General features: G+C 34.4%; 2 protein-coding genes across 2 annotated transcripts; both read left to right on the forward strand.

Moving 5' to 3' along the window:
- Positions 1 to 7,744: 7,744 nt before the first annotated feature.
- Positions 7,745 to 9,822, forward strand: LOC131604054 (7-deoxyloganetin glucosyltransferase-like). Its single transcript, XM_058876544.1, has 2 exons — positions 7,745 to 8,369; positions 8,679 to 9,822. Exons 1-2 carry the CDS (start codon positions 7,841 to 7,843, stop codon positions 9,608 to 9,610), a joined length of 1,461 nt encoding a protein of 486 aa, XP_058732527.1. The 5' UTR covers positions 7,745 to 7,840; the 3' UTR covers positions 9,611 to 9,822.
- A 504-nt stretch (positions 9,823 to 10,326) lies between these two features.
- On the forward strand, positions 10,327 to 18,528 carry LOC131604055 (protein PLANT CADMIUM RESISTANCE 3-like). Its single transcript, XM_058876545.1, has 4 exons — positions 10,327 to 10,484; positions 10,676 to 10,744; positions 10,821 to 11,033; positions 18,298 to 18,528. Exons 1-4 carry the CDS (start codon positions 10,400 to 10,402, stop codon positions 18,372 to 18,374), a joined length of 444 nt encoding a protein of 147 aa, XP_058732528.1. The 5' UTR covers positions 10,327 to 10,399; the 3' UTR covers positions 18,375 to 18,528.
- Positions 18,529 to 23,628: the final 5,100 nt, after the last annotated feature.

Genomic DNA, 23,628 nt, shown 5'->3' on the forward strand with positions numbered 1-23,628 from the left:
AAAAATTAAATAGGAGAATTAAAATCGTGAAAACACCAAAATAGGGAGACCAAAACTGTAATTTATTCTTCTTTATAAATAGTTACACCATAATTTCTGTTAAAAACTAAAATGAAAATGCATGTACGGAAAAGATTTGAAAGTATATCTCCGAACAAATTATTAATCGAATACGCCTCAAACATTCTCCCTTCCTCATTTTTAATAAAACACACCAAAATTCTTCTTAAGTCTCTTCTTTAAGGTTTGCCAATTACTTCTCAACATTCAATTAATCCAAATGTTTCAACATCAACTATACATTTGGTAAGTTTTCCAATCCAATTGTTAATACATTTGATTTTCTCTACATGCATTATGAAATAGGAATTAATTTCTGTAATATACATCCATATGTAGATAGTTACACTCAGTTTTAGGTAGTTTACTGTCAATGTGTTTTTCCCATTTTTGTTTCATAACGTTTTTGCCATTGTATTTTTTTTTTGAGTTGTAGGAAACTACGGAAGTGCACTTTCGTATTGTATCAAAATTTAATTTTTCAAGAATACAGAAGTGCACTTCTGTATTTTGTCTGTCTTCTTTGTTTGGTTTGATTTTGAATGCCTCTTATATGTGTTTGATTTTTTTTTCTACTTTGTCTGGTTTAATTATATGCAACATGGCTAAAAACCAAAAATGATTAAGGCATGATAGAGTGTTCCAACCAAATAATTTACTGTTGGATAAATTTGTATGAAGACCCGACGCCAACTCAAAGCCTCTAAGCAAAGCTTTGATATACCATAAATTCTTCCAAGAACCCTCTCCGATTAGGATAGTATCATCCGTGAATTGTAACATTTCAACATGTTTAGAATCATTCAAGTGAAAAGCCTTAAATTCCCCTAAAGATACCGCTTGGAACAATAAACCAGCAAAACCTTCCACCGCCAAAAGAAAAGAATGGGAGAAAGAAGATTTCCTTGACTTAAACCTCTAGTAACAATGAAATCCATCATGGGACTTTCATTCACAAGAACGGACATTGAGCTATTAAACACCAACACTTTCATCCACCCACACCACTTTTCACCAAATCTCGTTATTCTCAACATACTACTAAGAAAATCCCAAGAGATGCAATCATAAGTTTTTTAAAAGTCCACTTTTACCAACATACACTTTCTTCTAGCCCTCTTAGAAAAATCTGCCACTTCATTTCAAAACCAGGACACCATTCAACAATTGCCTATTCGCAATAAAATTTGTTTGACACTTAGAAATAAGCTTATGAATCTAATGTCAATCTATCCACAAGAAGCTTAGCAAAAATCTTATACGCATTTCCCACTAAGCAAATAGGCATAAACTCATCAAGAGGTAGATGATTATCAACTTTATGGATCAAGGCAATAAAAGACACAGTAATTGCTTTATGAACACTAAAAGATCGATAAGGCTCATCTACCGCTCTCAACAGATCAACCTTCACAACGTCCCAACAAGCTTTAAAAAAATCCAATTTAACGTCATCTGGCCCTGAAATTTTATCCCTAGAACTCTCCAAAACAACTGCCTCATATCCTCTAAAAGAAACGACCCCTCAAACAAAACCCTATCAACCTCTTCTAACATTTGGAAAGGAAGACCAGACAAGGAAGGCCTTCTAAAAATTGACTATTGGAATCTCGCTTCAAAGTGACTCTTAACCTCCTTCTTTATATTATCCACCTTTTCCACCCAACCAATAACTGAAGTAAACATCAATAAGCTATTTCGGCTAAACCTCTATTTCTTAGCTTTGTGGAAAAATTATAATAGGAATCCTCTTTAACTAGTCACTTTTGTCTGGCCTTTTGTATAACCATGCTCTCTTTATTAAACTAGATTTTCACACCCTACTTGTAGTTGAAGACCTCTTATGATTTCTAACAACCCAGACACTCTCCGCATGATGAACTTTAAAGAATTTGTAGCACTCTCTAAGGTAGACAAACAAAAATATGTCCACGCCTTTAGTTAAGGTTTCAGATTTTCAATTGTTAGTCGGGTGGGGTTTTGTCTGACTTTTGGTACCATGCTGCTCCAGGGCGACCAAAATCTTGCAATATCGGCTCCCATTCTTTATCAACAAGGCAGTTTATTGCATGTTGTCTTCTTTGCACGCTGCATTCCTATACTAAAGTCAACCTCAACATCTTGTTGATTTTGTGTTGAACTTTACTTTCCTACTCCTCATGGATCATAAAAACAAACTAAAAATAAATTAGTAACTTAAAATAAAGCACATTTCTTAACGTCGCTTGCTTGATTATTGGCGGGTTAAAGCTTTGTTAATACTAGAAAGACCCTTTTCGACAGAATCTCTCCTCCTACATATGATTTGAGCCTTTGTCAATTCACTTTGAAGTAGTTAAAGATCCAGGCTCTTGAATTCCCACTTCTCCTTACCGTGAGACTTCTTTGAATAAAAATGAACCTGGCCATTTAGACTTCAATTTTCCAAAAAAAAAAAAAAACCTTCAACCTTGAATTGAACACCAAAACATGTTGTCCAAAATGAAATTCTCGTTTCACCAAGTTCTTGTAAAAAAAAATGAATATGAAAAATAAAAGAAAAAAAAACTAAATTATAGCTTATTAAGAAGGTAAAAAATATTCTCATCGAAAAAATTACTAAAAATGAAATAACTAGAGTTGTTAAAACTAGTGCAAACTAGATCATAATGTCAAAATTAACATTGTAATAATATTTTTTTATTTTACAAAAACTAGTTTGATTTATAATTGTACAACCTTAAAAGAGATGTACTGTCTATTAATCTCTCCTAACAATTCTTTGCCAAATCCATCTGTAAAATAGTATGGTAACAAATGATGGTTGTTGATTCTTTCTGGTGCCATGAGGAAACTCAGTATATTTTTACACACTCTTATCAAAAATAAATTTGCTAGAATGTTTCAAATGAATTTCTATACATGAAATAAAATATCTAATTGATTGATTCTCTTGAAGAAAACAAGGCATACTGAATTGAAAGGAAAAACATTGTCAACTTTGGGAGACTAGCTTGACATTTCTATAATGTAAGTTGACACTTTTACACATCCATCATTTACCAATTTGATAATATATTTTATACTAAAAGGGGCAATATACTCTCATGTGTCAGTTGCATGTGGACTTATGAAAATCGGCAATTATTGTTGTGACTTGTGATCCACCACCATAAACTATCATGTGTCAATATACTCTTACACAATTCTTATTGTTGTGACCCATCAATTTACTAGTTTTTATTTTTCAATTTTTCTCTTGGATAACATAACATATAATGCCATATTAGTAGGTTCAAACCGATTTGTGGCCGTCACAATATGAATTAAAGACCATTTCAAATTTTGTTCTTTAGTTTAAAAACGGTAAATAATAATACGACTTTTATCAATATCGTTTGTCACGGTTGTGGACCGGTTTTTAAAACCTTTGGCTCAACCAAAGACCTAGAGTTTATTTTTTTCTCTCTATTAAAACAAATGTTTATCACTTGTTTTTCAACCTCACATCTTGAACACATAACATACCAAGAGAATATTATCAAAGATGGAAAATTTGCAGAGAGAACATATACGACATAATATAGCAAATTTTAACAATTGATAGGCTAAAATAGAACATACCCCTTGAAGGAGCATTTTATCCTTCTTTATTCAAATCTCCTTGAATGTTCTAATAGTATGAAGTTAGCATGAGTTGCTTCAAAGATAATCAATCTTTAGAAATGAACTTCTTCAGAAGTTTCCATTGACTGCTCGGACTGACACACATAAATTTTATTTTCATTGATTGTCTTTTATGCTTATCCAACTTAATTTACAAATATCTCTTTGTTCCAACAATGTTTTATGGATAAACTAAAGATACCAAAGAATCAATAAAATCCATAGCCATAATTTGTCCATTATGGCTTTTTCCAAAATCCAGATTTGCTTCCTCTTTCAGTGTTGGGATTTGGAATGTATGCATTCTTTTTCTTATATCTAATAGCGAGCCATTATCCTGGAATTAGAATTGTAGCTTTGTCCCTTCCTTTTGGCATATCTGCATCAAATACAATTTGAGATCTTGATACCCATACTCTTATGGGTCATTTGTTAGTTATAACATGCTTTTCTTGTTTTGTGCTTTTACCTTATAGTAATCTTTAGGCTCAATCTAGATTATTGGTTTATACATATTTTGTCTTGGATGAGTTTTGACATTGACATTTGAACCTTTCAGATTTTTTGGTTTAAAGATCCTTTGTTCGGGTTTCTTCAGAATTTTTGACTTAATATCATAGGTATTGAATTCCTCAGAACTCTTGACTTTTGAACTTTAAGTTCTAATATGTTATGAACCTTTGATTGCTGATTTGTGAGAATTGACTTCTCTAGAGCCTTTGACCGTGAGGTCTTAGGTGCAGACTTATTCAGATATTTTAAATCAGTAATCTTAGTTTCTGACAGGGTTAGATTCTTACCCTTATCAGAAGCAGGCACGAAATAAGATTTTAGCACTGTTTAAGCATTGCTTGAAAAAGAAGGATGTGAGTGTTTCTTTAGAAGTTGTTTATTGGAGCAATCTCCATTATAACCCAAACCTTCTCTTTTTCTCTTACTTACTCCACAAATCATGGAAGCAAGCTTAGTTATCTCAAGACCCGTTGTGATAAAGCTTTGAAGATCTACCTCATGCTCATATAGAGTTTTATCATAAACTTGCCTAAGAGAGTCGTATGATCTTTTTCAAGGGATTCAAATTTGTCTTGAGACATTTTCAATTCTTCTTTTAAAAGATCATGATCTCTCTTTAAGATTTTCATGTGCCTTGATTTGTCTTTGCAACGTCACATGAGGTATTGACTGAAGGAAATAAGATCAGAATGAGATAAGTTAGAAAATACCTCATTTTCTTAGTCTGATTCTTAACCAGAGCAAGATTCAGATTCTGCATCAGATGATGTGAGAGCCATAAACGCCTGATTTGCTTCTCCTTCTTCTTTGTCAGAACTTTCTTCATTATCTAGTTCATTCCATGTTGCCATGAGACTCTTCTTGAATTTGTTTATGAAGTTGTCATTCTGAAAGCTTATTTTCTTTGACTTGTCCTTTAGCAGATCAGGACAATCAGATATGAAGTGACCAGACTTATTGAAGTTGTTGCAATTTCTTTGGCCATCTTCTTTATCTCTAGAACTCGAGCCTCTGGAGCCACTAGTTCTACTAAAGAATCTCTTATTCCTTCTGACCAGTTGTTGAATTTTTTAATGATAAAGGATATTTCTTCATTATGAGAGTTATCATCAGAAGTTCCTTCATTAGAAGCTTCTTCTAATTTACTAACTTTTAAAGATATGTGAGTTTTATCGCCACACTTCTCAACAGTAGATTTAAGAGCCAGTGAATTGTGCATCTTCACAGGCTCATCTCCATTCAGTTCCATTTCATGGCTCTGAAGGTTGCTTATCATACTTTCAAGACTTAAAGTATTTAAATCTTTAACCTCTTGAATAGATATTACTTTAGGTTTGAATCTTGCAGGAAGACTCCTTAGAATCTTCTTGACATGATCTGCTGAGGTATAACTCATGTTCAAAACTTAAAGGCCTGATACAATAACTTAAAATCTATAGAACATGGTTTCAATGTCTTCATCATCCTTCATTTTGAAGAGTTCGTACTGGTGATCCAGAAGGTTGACCTTAGTCTCTTTCACTTGTTGGTTACCTTCATAGGTAACTCATAAAGAATCGAAGATAGTCTTTGTAGTTGACTTATCTATGATTTTCATGTACTCAAAGTGAGGTAAAGCATTAACAATAATACCTTTTACTCTGTGGTGTTTCCTATACACTTTCTTTTGAGCTGGTGTGGGAATTTTTCTATCAGCAACCATTCCCTCACCATTCACTTCAATTTCAATGTCTTCCTCAAAGATGTCCCATAATTCATCATCAAGACCAATGATATAAGTGTACATTTTACTCTTTCACCATTCAAAGTGATTAGAATCACCATTAAATACAAATAGTTTAGCAGAATAGTGACACTTATTTTAGCACTATAAACATGTGAAATACTAGTGCTAGTAACATGACTATCACTAGTATCTCTTATCTAGTATACTTTTTCTTTTCAAAATCTTTATTTGTACCACTGTTAAGTATTAAGCACAAACTAGACTCTGATGCCAACTTAAGGTGAGAAAAATACACAAGAAGGAGGTTGAATTGTGTGTTTGATAAATATTGTCTTTTTAAACAGCAGCTTCTGAATCTGACCAAGTTTAGATTCTAAGCTTGAGTACGCAACAGTGAAATAATTTAAAGTGCATAAAAATAAATAAATCACACACAACAATTATCCTGGTTCCTTTATAACGAGAGTAGTTCAGTCCCCTTGTCACGGAAGAGCTTTTTCACTATAACCAAAATCTGATTAATAATGATTTTTATATAACAAAATAGTGCTATTAAAACAAACAATTAATAGCCTTTTCACTTCCTTATTACGTTTAAGTTGACACCAAATTTCAACGGTTAATAGTACTCGATAAAGTAGTCAAATAAATAGTCTATTTTTTAGGAAAAAATAGATTGTATATATATATATATATATATATATATATATATATATATATATATATATATATATATATATATATATATATATTTTATTTTATTTAATATGATCGCTTGATCAATTCTTTTAACGGTTAAGATTTGATGTTAAATTAAACTTTGACACATTGGTGTTATTTGATCCTATCCATATATAAGTATATTTTTAATGACAAATAAAACATATTAATAATGGAGAAAATTTGTTTTAAAGTACAATAAAAATATACGCATAACACAATAATTTGTTTTAGAAGAAATTGTGCATAAAGTAAAGATGTACTCTTGGTGGTGGATGGCTATAGGGAGTAAAAAGAGAGTAGGGTGTTCTTTCTATGAATGGTATAATTCTCCCATATTATCTATGAATCTATAATGGTAATGTTATGTAATGATGTTATGTTTAGTTTGGAAGGCTGTGTAATGTATATAGGAACTTTGTAATGTTGTGATAGCACTATTGGTGCTTTGATTTAATATACTTTGCTTATAAAAAAAAAAACAGAAAAACAACAAAGAATTACTAATATAAATAGTCACTCGAAAGAGATAGTAGCTACTAAAAACTTCACCTCAATACTCACATGTTAGATCTCAAACCAATCAAAACTACCATCAACAATTCAACATATAAGATCCCATCAAAAGAGAACTAAAAAAATCACCACCAATCTCCTAACATTGCAACCGAACAATGCTTTGCCAAATCCATCTATAGAGATCGTGGTATTGGACCATGTTTGCTCATTCAGTCTAGTGCCAGGAGGAAACAGGGAGTGTGTTCTCACACATTTTTCCCGAACACAAACTTGTTATATATGAAATAAAATACAAGATTGACATTTCTATAATGTAAGTTAACACACTTTTACAAACTCATCATGTACCAATGTGAAGTTTTACTCTTATCATTATATTTTTTACTAATATATTTTCACCTCCAAAAAGTGGAATAAAGTCTCGTGTGACAGTTGCATGTGGACGTACGAAAAATGGGAATTATGGCTGTGGTCCACCTCCACCATAAAGCATGCAGAAATGTCTATGTCCCTACACTTGATAATGCCATATTGGTTGGTTCAACAAAAGACTAAAGAGTTTAATCTTTTTTCTCTCTATTAAAACACATGTTTATCAACTGTTTCTCAACCTCATATCTTGAGCACATAACATACTAACATAGAACATTATCAAAGATGGAGAGTTTTGCAGAGAGAAAACCACATGCTGTCTTGGTTCCAGGTCCAGGTCAAGGCCATATCAATCCATTTTTGAAACTAGCAAAACTTCTTCACCTAAGAGGATTTCACATAACCTTTGTCAACACTGAGTACAACCACAAACGCTTGCTCAAATCAAGAGGTTCTAATGCTCTTGATGGTTTCACTCATTTCTGCTTTGAATCAATTCCTGACAGTTTAACTCCAATGGAAGGTGATGGTGATGGTGATGTTAATCAACATCTGCCTTCTCTTTTTGAATCCATAAGAAAGAATTTCCTCAAGCCCTTTTGTGAGCTTCTTGCTAGACTTGATGAATCTGCAAATGTCGGTCGTATTCCACATGTTACTTGCTTAGTTTCTGACTTGTTTATGAGCTTTACTAATCAAGCTGCTAAAGAATTTGCACTACCAAATGTTCTCTTTTATCCGGCAAGTGCATGTTCCTTATTGAGTATTTTGCACTCTCCTTCCTTTGTAGAAAAAGGTCTCGTGCCACTCAAAGGTACTACTCAATTATAATTTTCTCTTCAATTTATCGTATGCGTGTATATACAATAAGAGCCGTTTTTTATGGCGCACAAAATGAGTTAACACAAGATCCAATATTTGTCACAGTTGAACCGTAATAAATATGGCTTCATAACTGATTTGTCATGGTTAAATTGTGGCTAAAAGGGTCCCTATTTATTTTTCTCGAGTTAAATTATGACTAACTTACATAAGACCTCAAAAAACTAGAGACTGCTATGTATATATATGCCGTAGTCGGTATGTGTGTCAAGCTGTTAACTTTGATATTTATGATATGCAGATGAGAGTTACCTTGCAAATGGATATTTGGAAACAGAAGTAGACCGGATACCAGGTTTAAAACACTTTCGGTTAAAGGACATCGATGATATCAGAAAAATGGATCCAACTAATATCATGTTTGAATTCTTCATTGATATGGCAGATAAAGTTCATAAAGACTCTATTATTATTTTGAATACGTTTGATGAACTTGAGAGTGATGCAATTAATGCTCTATTCTCTATGTTTCCTTCTCTTTACCCCATTGGTCTGTTACCTTTATTGTTAAATCAAACTCCACATAATCATCAACTAGCATCTATAGATTCCAATCTTTTGAAAGAAGATACCAAGTGTCTCCAATGGCTTGAATGCAAGGAACTAGGATCTGTTGTTTATGTGAATTTCGGTAGCGTTACAGTTCTGACTATAGAACAGCTGTTAGAGTTTGCTTGGGGTTTGGCCAATAGTAAGAGACCATTTTTATGGATCATTAGGCCTGATCTAGTCATTGGTGGCTTAGAGGTTTTGTCAACTGAATATGTGAGTGAAATTTCTGATAGAGGCCTAATAGCAAGCTGGTGTCCACAAGAGAAAGTGTTGAACCACCGTTCAATTGGTGGATTCTTGACTCATTGCGGATGGAACTCAATCACCGAAAGTGTTTGTGCAGGAGTGCCAATGTTGTGTTGGCCTTTTATTGGTGACCAACTAACAAACAGTAGATTAATTTGCAATGAGTTGGAGGTTGCAATCGAAATCGATACAAATGTGAAGAGAGAGGAAGTGGAGGAGCTTGTCAATGAATTGATGGTGGGAGAGAAAGGAAAGAAGATGAGACATAAGGTCATGGAATTGAAGAAGAAGGCAAATGAGAACACAAATCCAGGAGGTTGTTCATACATGAACTTAGACAAAGTGATTAAGGAAGTGTTGCTTAAACAGAATTAGATATATAGAATGAAATTATATTCTGCTATGCAGCATTGTACTAATTCATTGATTTTCTTCTATTTAGTATGTATTTCATTTTCAAGAAAAATTATGCATCTTTTACAAGTACTAGTTATATTCAATGCAATGTTGATGATACTGATAACACATCCATCACTAGAGTTGTACAGTAAAGGTGAACTCGCAGAAGCCCAAAAACAAGTGTAGCCAATAAACTATAATTATATATATTTTTTATTTAATACACAATGATACTAACAAGGGAGTATAAGGGATACTCCACCCGAAAACAACCGGAAAACTCCTACTACTCAAAACAAATGAGCGGTAGAATATTCCAAATATGAAAATTACAATTGTGTTGAAATGAAATCGGTTACAAAACAAATGAGCGGTAGATCTTTGACGTATTTGAACTTGTTTTTCTTCCGTTTTATTTTTTCGTATTTTCAAGGAGATCAAAAAGAGACGAGTCTGATTTTATTTTGTATTTTCTAGAGGTTCAATGTGTTTGCAGGAATATAATGACACAAAAGGAACCGAAGCAAGCAGAAACAAAACCCATGTTGAAGATTACATGAAATCATGACAGCTAGAATTGGTGCTATCAATTGCATCTTAGTACATGAATCATTTCATATTAAATATGGTGTATGATATTATTCGTGGACCCCCTCAATTAAATTCTGAACCATGCATAGTGTAACTTTTTCTGATTTGGCACTTCTTGCACTAATATATTGAGCCCTCATCTTTACTTCACACACATCACATAAACACAAGAAGATGAACCTTGAAAAAATGGGAGAGAAAGGTGGTCTTGGATCATGGTCCACCGGTTTCTGTGACTGCTTCTCTGATTGCAGCTCCTGTAAGTTCATACAACCTCTTTGTAGGCCGTACCTCTGTAGCACCGACACTTTTCAGAGTTATGTAACACCGACAATTATGATTACACTTAATTTTTATATTTTTTCAAATTATCACTGATATTAATATGTCAGTTTCAGTGTTTTCGGTGTCATGTTTCTGGTGTCCCTGTTTAATAGTTATGACTTGCAGGTTGTCTCACAATGTGGTGCCCTTGTGTTAGTTTTGGAAGAGTAGCTGACATAGTCGACAGAACAAATTGTGAGTGTGTATGTGATATACCTTCAAATAATGTTTTATGAAAAACTAGTATGGTAACATTTGTACATGCATGCAGCTTGTTGTGTCCAAGGAACAATATTCTGTCTACTTGGTGGTTTTAGTCCATTTGTGTCACTCTATTCCTGCATTTATCGTACTAAATTGAGAGAGCAATATGGGATTGAAGGAAATAGATGTAAAGATTGTATTGCTAGTTGTCTATGCCCTCGCTTTTCCATTTGTCAAGAGTATCGTGAACTCCAAGCACGTGGATTCGATGTCTCTGCAGGTAATTCACCAATTTATAGAGTTTTATAGTTTGCAATGAGTTAATATTTTAAATGGATTTTATGATTAAGAACAAGAAAAAATATTAATATTTTGTTACAATTTGAGCTGAGTCTAAATCAGACCAATTTTTCTGTCTTCATTAAATCAGTGCCGGAGTTAAAAAAATTATAAAATCTGGGCAAAATTTTAAGATTGCAAATTCACATTGTATATAATATATAAATAGTCATGAATCAAAATAAAAGAGACTCGTCATTTTGTCAACAAAAATATAGTTTAAAATAAAAGAGATGAAACATAACCTTACAATAGCGGGTTAAATAAAATCATGAGACAAATGTTCTTTCCGAGACTATTTTGCGGTGAAAGTTCGAATAATATCAATATCATCAAGTGACTTGAATATCTCCCGCTCGGTGTAACATACCATCAAGTCATTGAATCACACATCATTGATCTTATTGCGCAATTTAGATTTGATAATCTTCATTGCTGAAAAAGCTCTTTCAACCAATGTTGTAGACACCGGCAATATCAAAGCTAACTCAATAAATTTGTAAACCAATGGAAATACCAAATGTTTCTCAGTTTGAAGTTTGAACCATCTTCATAGCCAAATTTTGAAGAACATAAGTGTCAAGTTGATCCCTTATTGTTTCGCGATCATCATTAGAAAAGTTTTCATGATAAATATCAGTAAGACGAGCAAGCTTATCAACATTAAACTTGGAGAAAGAGTTCTTGGGGTCAAGACATGAGAAACAATCAAGGATAATGTTACTTCCTTCACTAAAGCGGTGATCCATCTCCACACATATTTTGTCAATAGCAACATAAAAAATCTCTGCACGGTAATGATGAAGATTCGTGATAGTCCTCCCTTCTACCCTTGAACGATCCCGAACCGGTATTTCGTCATCCATATTTAGTATCGGAAGACCTCTAGCAACACAAAATTCTTGGACATCGGAAAATAAATTATCCCAACCACTCTCTCTCATTATGGCCAACCAAGCTTTGACATCATCTACTAATTCCATGACAATCACAATATTAAGATCTTTTCTTTACAAGACATTTGAAAGCTCGTTTGTGATACCAAACAACTTTAACATTAACTTCAAAATAAAAGCAAATTTAAAGCTCTTTGTTTTTTCTATCAAACTCGTTGCTTGAGATGGTCCACATCCATCTTCATCAACCATACTAAGCACCTTTAACACGGAGGACCACATTTGATCTAAACGAATCAATGTAGTATGATGTGAACCCCATCTAGTATCCCCGGGTACAGTGAGACTATATGATTGGTGCAATCCCCTTCCTCTAGATATCTCACCGCTCTCAAGTTTATTTAAAATATCTCGGTGTTGTGCCTCCGTCAAAGCATCCCTACTCTTACAAGATGCATTTTTTGTGGTCACAATCAAAGAGATGTACTCAAATAAATCATGAATAAATGAGTAACTACTAGCAACAGACACAACAACCAATTGCAAATGGTGAGCATAACAATGGACATAGAAAGCATTAGGGTTTTCATCTAGAATCTTTCTTCGCAAACAATTAAATTCACCTCTCATATTTGAAGCTCCATCATATCCTTGCCCTCGTATCCTTGAAATAGATAACGTATACTTATCAAGAATACCATAAAGAGCATCCTTTAATGACTCAGATGTAGTACTGTCGCACGCTCGCGAAAAAAGGAACAGAGTCGCCACCAATATATTTATCCCATAAGGGAAAGGAATATCAGAAAACCTAGCAAAGGAAGGAACAGGGTCTCGCGACCAGAGAATCAAGGTACGGGAGTCGGTTACGCGAGGGGAAGGTATTAGCACCCCTCGCGCCCATCGTACTCGATGGTATCCACCTATGTTTGTTTCTATCTAAAGGGTGTGTATCTATGTCTATGTCTAAATGCAAAATGAATGCAAAATGTAGGGAAAAGAAAGAATTGTACTCGCACGGGCCCTACCCCGCTGCCTACGTATCCTTTTCAGGAATCAGAGTTACCGTAGCTTGGCTCATATGTTTTTGTTTGTTTTTGTGTTTTTTAGTTGGGCGGAGTTAACGCTCGCGCTCTTGCATAAGGGGACAACCTAGGATGCAATAGAGCGGAGATAACAATGCCCTTAAGAAAGGAGAGAAGAGAGAGAGTTTGAGTGTTTCGAGGAAATCCCTAAGGCAAGGGAAACTCGAGTTACTCTTTGGTTTGTGTCTTTTAGAATTTGGGAACTTACGCCCGAATGGTTCCCTAAAGCAAGGGAGATCCAAGCACTCGAATGATTCCCTAAAGCAAGGGAGATTCAAGCTTCCATTCCCTTTTTAATGATTTTCACTTTTTTATTAATGTTTTATTGTGTTTTCTTGGTATTTTTTTAAAGGGGATTTTATTTGAATATTTGTTAGGTGTTTTAATGTTGTAAAAGAAAAAGAATGAAAAAGTGGGGGACTAGCCTAATCTATAAGCCTAATTGTTGATTACTTCTAATAGAAATGAGGAAGAAGTTATTTAAGTTGATTAAAATCAACTTTAATAACTAGGGGTATTTTTGGTATTTCACAATATAAGAAAATATTCACAAAAGTAAAAGAGATAAGATCTAAACTAATCATGAAAATTATTCACAAGCAATTTGCATTTTTTATTGATTTCACTTAAGCAAAAAGGAATAAAAAGGAAAGCTATTTTTATTTGTTTTCTTAACAGCAGGGGGGTGCAAAAGTGTTTTCTATATGAACTAAAATTAGTTAGAACAAAAACTGGGCCTAAAATCAGAGAGTGCGAGTAGCAGTGGCGCTAAAGCCCAAACAACCGAACACGTGATAGCACAAGCAAAAGGGGTGTGAGATCAGTATAAGGAAATAGGCCCAGGCAGCAACAAATCAATTGGGGCCCAATACCGAATCTCACCATTTTATTATTCATTATTTCCATTTTATTTTCTTTTTATTATTGCATGTGAAAATATGTATGTAACGTAATATGAACTAGTATCAATTGATCATCAATGACTTAAGTCACAAAAGACAAAAAACAAGCCATAGGCCAATCAGCAGCCAACACACAATATTCCAACTGAGTCAAAAAAAAAACGTTAAATGCATGGGCCAATTAGGTGGCGACACGCAGGCTCGCCTGGAGAAAAACGTTACAAACACACGCAGACGCCGGAGACTCCTCCGGTCATCTTCCCCGACGGTCCTCACGGCGGAGACTGAGCATTTTTCCCAGAAACTCAAAAAGCCAATGCCTTTCGACTCGAATTTTCACGCTGATTATGAATCCGGCCTTAGATTTTTCTAATCTTCACTCTATCATTCAAACTGAACGCCTTCCTCAAACCCTAACATGAATAATCTCCTCCAAAACTTGCTCTGAGCACATCAATGCGATCATAAGCCTCTACAGAACTCAAGTACATGATCTAAGCGTCTAAGAAATCGTTATTTCAGGCTAACCGAAACCAAACTTCAAGAATTCAAAACAAATGCATATAGTATTCTAATTCATATTCCTAGCATGCTCAGAAAGGTTGAGTTACTTACCTGGTGGCCGATCTTGGACGTGGATCTTCGGAAAATTTCTGCTCTTCGTCCATGGATCTGGACATGTGCGATGGACGCTTCAAACGATTTAAATGGACTGAGAAATAAACTCAGTATTCAGCATGAGGTCACGAAGATGAAGAGTAGAATTCTTGCTCCAATGGAGGAAACCAAAGCTGAAGCTTGCACATGATTCACACATCTGCTTCTTCGAGGAGGAGAACTCGTTAAACGATTCTTGATGATGATTATTGAAGTGTGGTCAAGGAGCTGAACCAAGAGAAAGACTGATGATGATGATGAAGGTAATCGATGATGAAAGGTAGTTAGGGATCTTGAGGTGCTTGATGATGGAGGTTGAAAGATGAGGAAGATGGTTAGAAGGTTGAGGGATGAAGGTGGTTGTTATGGTTACGATGGCCGGAGTTTGTTACAGTTTGTAACAAACTCAGATGGAGGAGGAGAGTGAACTGAGTGAGGGAGAGTGTGGAGAGGAGTGAATGCAAAAGGGAGGAAGAGAGAAGAGAGTATGGAGTGGGGGAGAAAACAAGGAGAGTGAATCGTGGTGTGAAAGTGTGGGGCTAGGTGTTTATATAGGGTGAAGTACTTGTGATTCAAGAGGGAATCTCTGGAGTGGGACTAGCAGCTTTTCACTCTTTTTTGCTAACACTTAGTGAACAAGCATTGGCAATTGTAGTAGGCTTTATGTCATCTTTTGGAAATCAGCATGTGCATGGGCTTTAATGGCAAGTGGTGGTGGCAACATACCTTGGTGCATGCTGCAAAATGGATGCATCTCCTTCTAGTTCGAGTGGCGCTCTTTGCAGCTTTCTAATCCCCTAACCAATTGCTCAAATGACTTGTTCTTGGACTCATGGTGTAGGTACCACATGATAGAGCATGTTTCATGTTGCTATGATCAAGTAACGATGCCTATACTTCCTTCAAAATGAATTGGAACATGGTTGTGTGCACTCAATATAAGGCTTGCGCGCGTGACCTGAAGTTTTATGCCTGATACCTCTGCCTGTACGCACTTCTCATTAGCATGACTTTGGGTGTCTCTAACTAGATCAATATGTGTCCAAAATTAGTGATATTGGATTCAGTAGGCAGGGGACATGGCAAAGAGTAATTCAAGACCAAGTTTGTTCAAAATGAGGACCTATGGAAGGAGAAAATTGCACTTGAATTTGGCCCACCATGTGCTTGTGCAAATGACACGCGCGTGGCCTAGAACTTGGTTCAGCCAGATGCTTGACTTGGTCAGTGTGAGGGCATGACTTTGAAGGCTTGTATTTGGCTCAATATTTGTTCAATTGCCATGATTCTTGTTTTGTTGGATATAGCACATGGAGAGGAATAGAATGAGACCAAGTTTGGATCTTTATCACATTTGTACATCTCTGAAATTAGCTTGCAATTTGGCATGCCACATGCTTGATGAAATGTCTGGTCATGAGTTGGCCCATGACTTGGATTGTGACTTAGGTGAAATGAGTTTTCAGCAACTTCAAACCTCAATAACTCTCTAACCAAGCTTCAAATGAAAAAGTGTCCAACTACAAAGTTGTTCTCCTCCATGAGAGGAACAACTTTGATGTTGGAAATTTCTCCAAAAAATGCCATTTGCCACGTGTAAATCAGGGCTGAAGTGGACTGCTCATCAAGATTTAAAGCCTTCAGAAATTTTCTAAGTGTCAAAACTTTCCACTTTTGTCATTTTTCTATTTTTGGCAACTTTTTGTCAAACTCCTGATTTTATCCATTCTTTGACTTTTCTTGGTTGAATTTCCACCAAAAGTCAATATTTGAATAATTCTTCTGATTTTGACCCAAAAGTCAACTGTTCTGATTTTTCTGATTATTGATGGAATTCTTGATTAAATCTCCTCCAGTCAAATCCAGTCAAATGAATACATCCACATAGTTAATATGAAAGCTTCTCACTCATAAAATCCATTCCTGATTAAATGTTGACCAGAAAGTCAACTGGTTGACTTTGGTCAAGGAAACCCTGATTAAGAGGATCAGATGACTTCTAGACTTGTACATTCTTGCCAATGCTATGAACTGGATGAAAACCCTGATCTCAAGAGGTCTTGGGCAAGCTGATGACACCCCACATTAGGCTTCAAGTCTCTCCTTCTGACCAAGGACCAATGATACAGATGCATGCAATGATATGACCTAAACGGATGTATGTTTATGAGTTGCAAGCCAGATGAATAGGGTAGGACAAATTTGGGGTATGACAAGTACCTTTAACATGATGTAGATCAATAAATCGTTCCACAACACTCCCTTTGTCGTTCAAAAACCTAAAACAAATTCAACAATTTTACTCAGCGGCATAGAGAATAATCGGTAATGAAAATTAGAAATTGGAAAATACAACTACTAACCTCAACATCACCGTCATTTGCTCTTTGACGGATATATCACGTGACTCATCAGTAAGCACAGAGAATTGTCTATCACCAAGCTCTTCCATAATCACCTTGGTAACTTCATGTGCACAACACGTCGCAAGCTCCTTTTGAATGTCACCGGAAGTCATTATGTAATTTTTTCCACCACGATCATAAGCATCCCTCACTTGTTCATTCGGAGATTTTACCCAATCTACCAATCTACCATCTCTCTAAAATTGCCCTTATTTAGAGAAGTAGAGGATTGACCACGGAAAGCCATACCTTGTGCCATGAAATATCTTGAACAATCTACAGAACAAGTCAAACGAATCTTATACAATTCTTCTGATTCCTTGGTTGCTTTAGCAAACTTACTTGCCACACTTTGTCTTTGATTATTATAATCATCGTAATGCTTGACACATGAGCTATGTAAACTATTATGACTACCAACGTGATCTTTCAAGCTTTTAGATGCATGCTTCCAATCTCTATATCCGCTTTTAGTGAAGACTTCAAAACCAACAATATATTCCTCCTCAAGAATAGCAATCACTATTTAATTTCCTTGATCGTAAGTTTAGGCAGTTGATTCATTGGAATGGCAGATACCGAATTTTTTAGGGCTTGCGCAAAAGAAGATTTTCTGATCACATTATTAGTAGGTTGAATATTATAAGTTGTGAATATTTGAGTTAAGAAGAAGGATTTGGTGGAGCTAAACAAGACTAAGATTGAGCATGTTAGGAGAGTTTTTCACCAGGGAGCGTTGATACATAGTATAGGACTAAACACCTATGTGAAGATATGATCATTTTTTTAAGTTGTTGGTTTAAAAATATCAACAATTTATTTACATTAGTGCATTATAAAAAAATACAAAGAAATGTCCGACCAATAACTCGTATTCATCAAACCAATATCAACTCAACAATCTTCATCGTCCCATTAATAATTTAATTGAAAAAATCTGTGTTGAGTAAAAAATGTTTCTCTTAATTGAAAAATAGATTGATTGTAACTCATATTTTTTCTTTCAGTTTTTCCGTTACAAATTGTAGATGGAATGGATACATTAACCAATTAGTTCCAAAAAGATATTTGTATGTTAATTAGTTAAAATAGAAATAATTGTTATTAACTATTAGATAAATTAATAAATATTTTATAAAGTATTAAGTCAAATTTGTTTATCTATGAATTTTTAAAAAATTTAAGAATAATTAACCCTACATTATGAGTAGTCTTTTTTTTTTAATTTAAAAATGTTTGTGTTTTTGGTTCTACATATAGGTTGGAAGGGTAACGTGAAAATGGGTTCCCACGGTGTCACGGCGGCTCCTGCGGTGCAAGGTGGCATGAGTCGTTAGCCCAATATATTACGTTTGTGTTGTTTCTTTGTTTGTTATGATAACCATAATGAAAAACCAGGTGTTTATGTACTTGAGATAGTGTGATTTTCCTTAATTTCAAATGATGAATGTTTAACCTTTTATGGCTTGAGTTGTTTTCTCCTTAGTGAGTGAAAATGAAATAAAGTGTCGTCTGTTGCCTTATTTGGGGCTCAGCATTGGTTAATACCTATTTTCACCCCGCTATATGGGGTTGGTTTGAAAAATCCTCCTGCAAAAAAAAATTGCAAAAATTCCCCTAACATTTGAAGATCCTCTCGTTTTAAACCTTGTAAAATATTTGTTTTTAAAATCAACCTTGCCATTTGAAGATTCGGTCATTTTGAACCTATAATCGTGTAGATTATGTCATTTTAAACCATCTGGAATAGGACGTGCAAAGTTGGTTTTACTAAAAATAATAATTTATAGGGTTCAAAATGATAGAGTCCTTCAAGTGGCAAAGTTGGTTTCAAAAATAAAATTTTATAAGGTTTATAACGAATCTTCAAATGTTAGGGGAATTATTGCAACTTTTGTTTTGGCAGGGGGATTTTTCGAACCAACCCCATATGACAGGGGTGAAAATAGGTATTAACCCTTTTAATTTTATCATAAAAAATTAAAAAAATTCTGCTATGCCTTGTTGTTATATTATTGGCTATGTGTAAATCGTACATGTATTTATATCCACCAAAATTTTATAATCTTTTATGAAAAAATTAAGTGTTTTGATGTGTATTAAATTTATATGATGTATCAACTTTTTTTTTTTACTATAAGTCAATTTTAAAAGAATATGTATATTAATTCAAATATAAAAGAAAAAAAATGGATGCAAACCCTCTGCTAGGGTTTACAACGGATCACCACCGTAACAAAGGGAGGAGTTCTCAAAACTTCAAAGACAACATATTTCAGGAAATAGATGTTGCAGGAAGCTTGAACAAGGGGGATGTTAGGGCAGATAGTGATACTCAGGGAAAGAAGAGCGGAAGATTCAAGTCTTATAAGGAGATGGTGGTAGGGGGTGAAGGGAGAGAGGAAGAGGATGACGACATGGAGGACTCAGGCCAAGATAGTGGAGAGAGTGATGCTGACATGGAAGGAGTGGAAAGAATACGAGTTGAGGATCACAAAATAGGCAGTTACGATTGCCCTATTTTTGTGCTTTTGAAGGCTGAAGAAAGAAGGATCTATAAACCATGGAAGTGTGGTGTTATAGTGAAGCTGTTGGGTAGGAGAATTGGTTATAAAGCCTTGGAGACTAGATTGAAACAAATGTGGGTGAGATCAGGAATAATTAACATCATTGATCTCAGTAACGATTATTTCCTTGTCACTTTCACCCATGAAGATGATCATGCCAGTGCTTTGACGAATGGACCATGGTTCATTTACGATCACTATCTTACAGTGAAGAAGTGATGCACGAACTTTCACCCGCAAAGTGATATCATCCATCGTGTTGCTGTGTAGGTAAGAGTTTCATGTTTGCCAATTGAATATTATGATGCCAAAGTCCTGAAACACATTGGAAACAAGATAGGAAGCACTGTGAAGGTGGATAAAAATACATTACGGCGGGAGAGGGAGAAATATGCACGTATGTGTGTTGAAGTGGACCTAGCTAAACCGCTGCTTGCAATGTTTATGATTAAGGATAAAAAAATACAATATAGAGTATGAAGGTCTGCATATGTTGTGTATCAGGTGTGGAAAATATGGCCATTATAAAGAAGGATGCCCAGAGAAATCCCTAACTAACGATATTGGGAGTTCGGATGGTGGTGATAAGGGGAAAGATAATCAAGGAGGTAAGGAGTTGATGGGAAGTGGTGTCGATGGGCCTTGGATGGTAGTGCAAAAACAGAGGATGGTTAAGAAAGGGATGGATAGAGATGGTATGGTGGCGGAGGGAGGAGGGCGCAAAGGTCCGGTGAGAATTAATGGAGATGGCGGTAAATCGGGATCCAAATTTACTGCACTTAATGAGGACATTATGGAAAATATAATTTCTATTTCTGAAAAAGAAGGAGGAGTAAAATTGCTTTTAAATGGTAGTATTATGAACGAAGGGAGAGACAACATGGGTGGAAAAAATAATGGAAATGTTCAAAAGCATTTATTGCATAAAGGTGTGGGCCAGGGCTGTCAGAAACATGATGGGGTAATCATTGGTATTGGAGAAGGTGTTGGGGGAAATGACAAGCAGTTATAGGATTTTGGAGTTAGTGGAGTAAAAAGTGCTGACGTGTCACAAAATACAAAGAGAGAGAAAAATTGGGGGCACGTATTAAATTGGGGGCACGTATTACTGGGAATTTTAAAGGGAAGTCCAACAGCAAAACAAGTGGGAAGAATACAGTGGAAGAGAATAAATTAGCAAGCATATTTCAACAGCATATCAAGAACATGGGAGGGAATGAAGGCTATATGAATGAGATTGGTGACTGTGTCATTAAAGACAGTGGCATGACTAAAGAAGCTAATCTAGATGTGGAGACTAAGACAACTAAACCACCTGATCTGCAGGTTCCACCGACTAGCAGGGATGTGAGTATCAATAAAAGTGGGGAAACTTCAAGTGTAGAAGTTGAGGACACTGAAGAAGCTATGGATCAAATGGAGATTGTGAAAGAAACCCTATTGGGAAACCAATGATGAGTTGTTGGAAGGAATGCTTATGTTTCTATTTTGTTATTTTAATGATCATTCAAAATAAAATAATGGTTTGGAATTGCCGTGGGGCTGCGAGTAATGGTTTTGTTAGAGTCTGCAAGCAGTATGTCACAACTTGGAATCCTGCTATGCTTGTGATAATGGAAACAAGATGTCACCCTGATAGAGTGAAGAAATCTTTCATTCAGTTAGGGTATGATGGGTTTCTTGCTTCGAACAATGAAGGCTTTGCGGGAGGAATTTGTGTGGGGGTGGAAGAAGGACTGTATGCAGGTACATGTTGAGATCACAAATTTCCAGTTTCTACACCTCCTGGTGCAATATGATATATAGGGGTTTAAATTGGTGCTTCACATCAATTTATGCTAGTCCTAATGAGGAGAGTAGGCGTAGAATGTGGAATGAGCTGGGGAATATTGCGCGGCATATGGCGGGTGCGTGGATGTTAGTTGGCGATTTCAACGATATTATGAGCGTAAATGAATAGAGAGGAGGGTTGCCAGCTAATACTCACAGATGTAATCTTTTCAAAGAAAGGGTGGATGAATGCAAGCTGTTAGACATGGGGTTTGTTGGTGCGAAATATACTTGGAGAGGGCCGGTTTACCATGGTGGACAGAGAATCCTTGGGAGGTTGGATAGCTATGTAATGAAAGATGGAGGATTGATTTTCCTGATGGGTATGTTAAAGTTCTGCCTAGACTAGATTTTTCAGATCACCATCCTTTGCTTATTTGCCCTACGGGTGGTTCTCACGCTAGAGTTCCAAAACAGTTTAGGTGGTGGAGGCGCGGGTCTGTGATTTTGTTAAGGATGTTTGGGAGAAGCCTAGCCGTATAGCAGAGGTAAACCAAACTGACATTTGCCTAATTGCTAAAGTTCCAGCCCATATCTTTGTGCAACACTATCTATAAAGTGGTGAGCAAAGTAATTGTTGAAAGACTAAAGAAATGCATTCCCATCATCATTTTTCCGAATCAAACAGGTTAGGAGGCCTATAAAAAAAAATTCAATTGTAATCCGTTTATTTTTGAGGGCCTTAAACTTGAGTTCTAGCGTGAAATACAGCTAATATGATTAATACACAATTATTGACTTTTAGACTGTTTATTGGTATCATTATTCACCCGCGCCTCCAAAGTACATCTGCTATTTGTGGTATCATTATTGACTTTTAGACCAATAAAATACATCTAATATGATTAATACACAATTAATACACTTAAAAAATATGAAAATAATAATACTTAATAAATTCTGGACGCTTCATTTTTTTAGATTTTTGTTTTCAATTTTGAATATATAAAAGATTAGTAGTTTTGTAAAAAAAATCTTCCTACAAGTTTATGTCACTAATCCCATGATTTTCTCTTGAGTATAAAAGGAGAAATTGAATTAAATTATGGCTTTTAAGTTTTCACAAAAATTAATTTTTTAATTAATTATACATATTGTGGTTAAGAAAAAATGGGATAAAGATTGCAGCATCGTAAATGTGACGGTGAAAAAAACATAGAAGAAATCTTCACGAATAGTTAAAAAAATAAAATAAAACTGGAATGCAAGAAAGTTTTTTTCAATCTTTACGAATAATTGCAAAAATAAAATAAAACTAAAAGTAATAAATGTTGTAGTGTATAAACTTTCTAATTTCAATTTTAATTTGTTTTTTATTTAAAAATATATAGTTATTTAAGTTATATATTTTTATTGATAAAAAAAAACACTATTTTGTAAATGAGAAAGAGGAATTGAAAAGAATTGAGATGAATATATGATAATAGAAATAAGATAAAATAAAAGCAATAATTAATTACAAATATTTATTTTTATATTTATTTATATTGTCATAAAATTTTTGTTTTGACTGTCACTGTTAGATAAGAATTCAAAATAAATAAATTGCAGATCTAACATTAAAATTCTTACAATAATTTTATAGATTTTAAATTGCAGATCTAATATTAAAGTTATTACAATTATTTTATATGTTAAAATTTTCCTTTTTCTTACGGATCACTATAAAAAAAAAATATTTATTTTCTTCTAATTAAAAGTTATTTTTATTTGAGACACGAAATTCTTATTTTTAAATATTGAATTTTCTTTTTTTTTCACCGATCACTATCGGTATAATACATATTTTATTTTAATTAACAATTACTTTTATTTGTTATTTTCAAATGTCAAATGTTTTATTTCTTTTCTTTCTCCACTCACGAGCCTCTTTCTTTCTTCCTTTGGTATGATTATTTAGAACAATTGAGTTTATATTATTATTATTATTATTATTATTATTAAAAATTCATTTCAAATTTAAATATATATATATATATATATATATATATATATATATATATATATAAATAAAATTTATATTATATTAAATAAATTTATCCGTGCCATTACATATGTTTTCAATGTCCTATAGATAGGTTAATAGAAAAGAAAGTGAGTATACTACTTATTTATTTGTTTTTGATGAAAAAAATATCTTATTATAATTAATTAATATTTATAACGGATATCAGATAAATTTTTAATTACAAAT

The sequence above is a fragment of the Vicia villosa genome, linkage group LG5 (genome assembly GCF_029867415.1).
Source record: "Vicia villosa cultivar HV-30 ecotype Madison, WI linkage group LG5, Vvil1.0, whole genome shotgun sequence".
NCBI lineage: Eukaryota > Viridiplantae > Streptophyta > Magnoliopsida > Fabales > Fabaceae > Vicia > Vicia villosa.

Bases quoted from the DNA above. Each gene is read 5' to 3' on its own strand.
- LOC131604054 (XM_058876544.1), top strand. From the start codon at position 7,841: ATGGAGAGTTTTGCAGAGAGAAAACCACATGCTGTCTTGGTTCCAGGT. The intron at 8,370-8,678 runs GTACTACTCAAT...TATGATATGCAG, and splicing joins AGGTCTCGTGCCACTCAAAG to ATGAGAGTTACCTTGCAAAT.
- LOC131604055 (XM_058876545.1), top strand. From the start codon at position 10,400: ATGAACCTTGAAAAAATGGGAGAGAAAGGTGGTCTTGGATCATGGTCC. The intron at 10,745-10,820 runs GTGAGTGTGTAT...ACATGCATGCAG, and splicing joins CATAGTCGACAGAACAAATT to CTTGTTGTGTCCAAGGAACA. The intron at 11,034-18,297 runs GTAATTCACCAA...TTCTACATATAG, and splicing joins TGGATTCGATGTCTCTGCAG to GTTGGAAGGGTAACGTGAAA.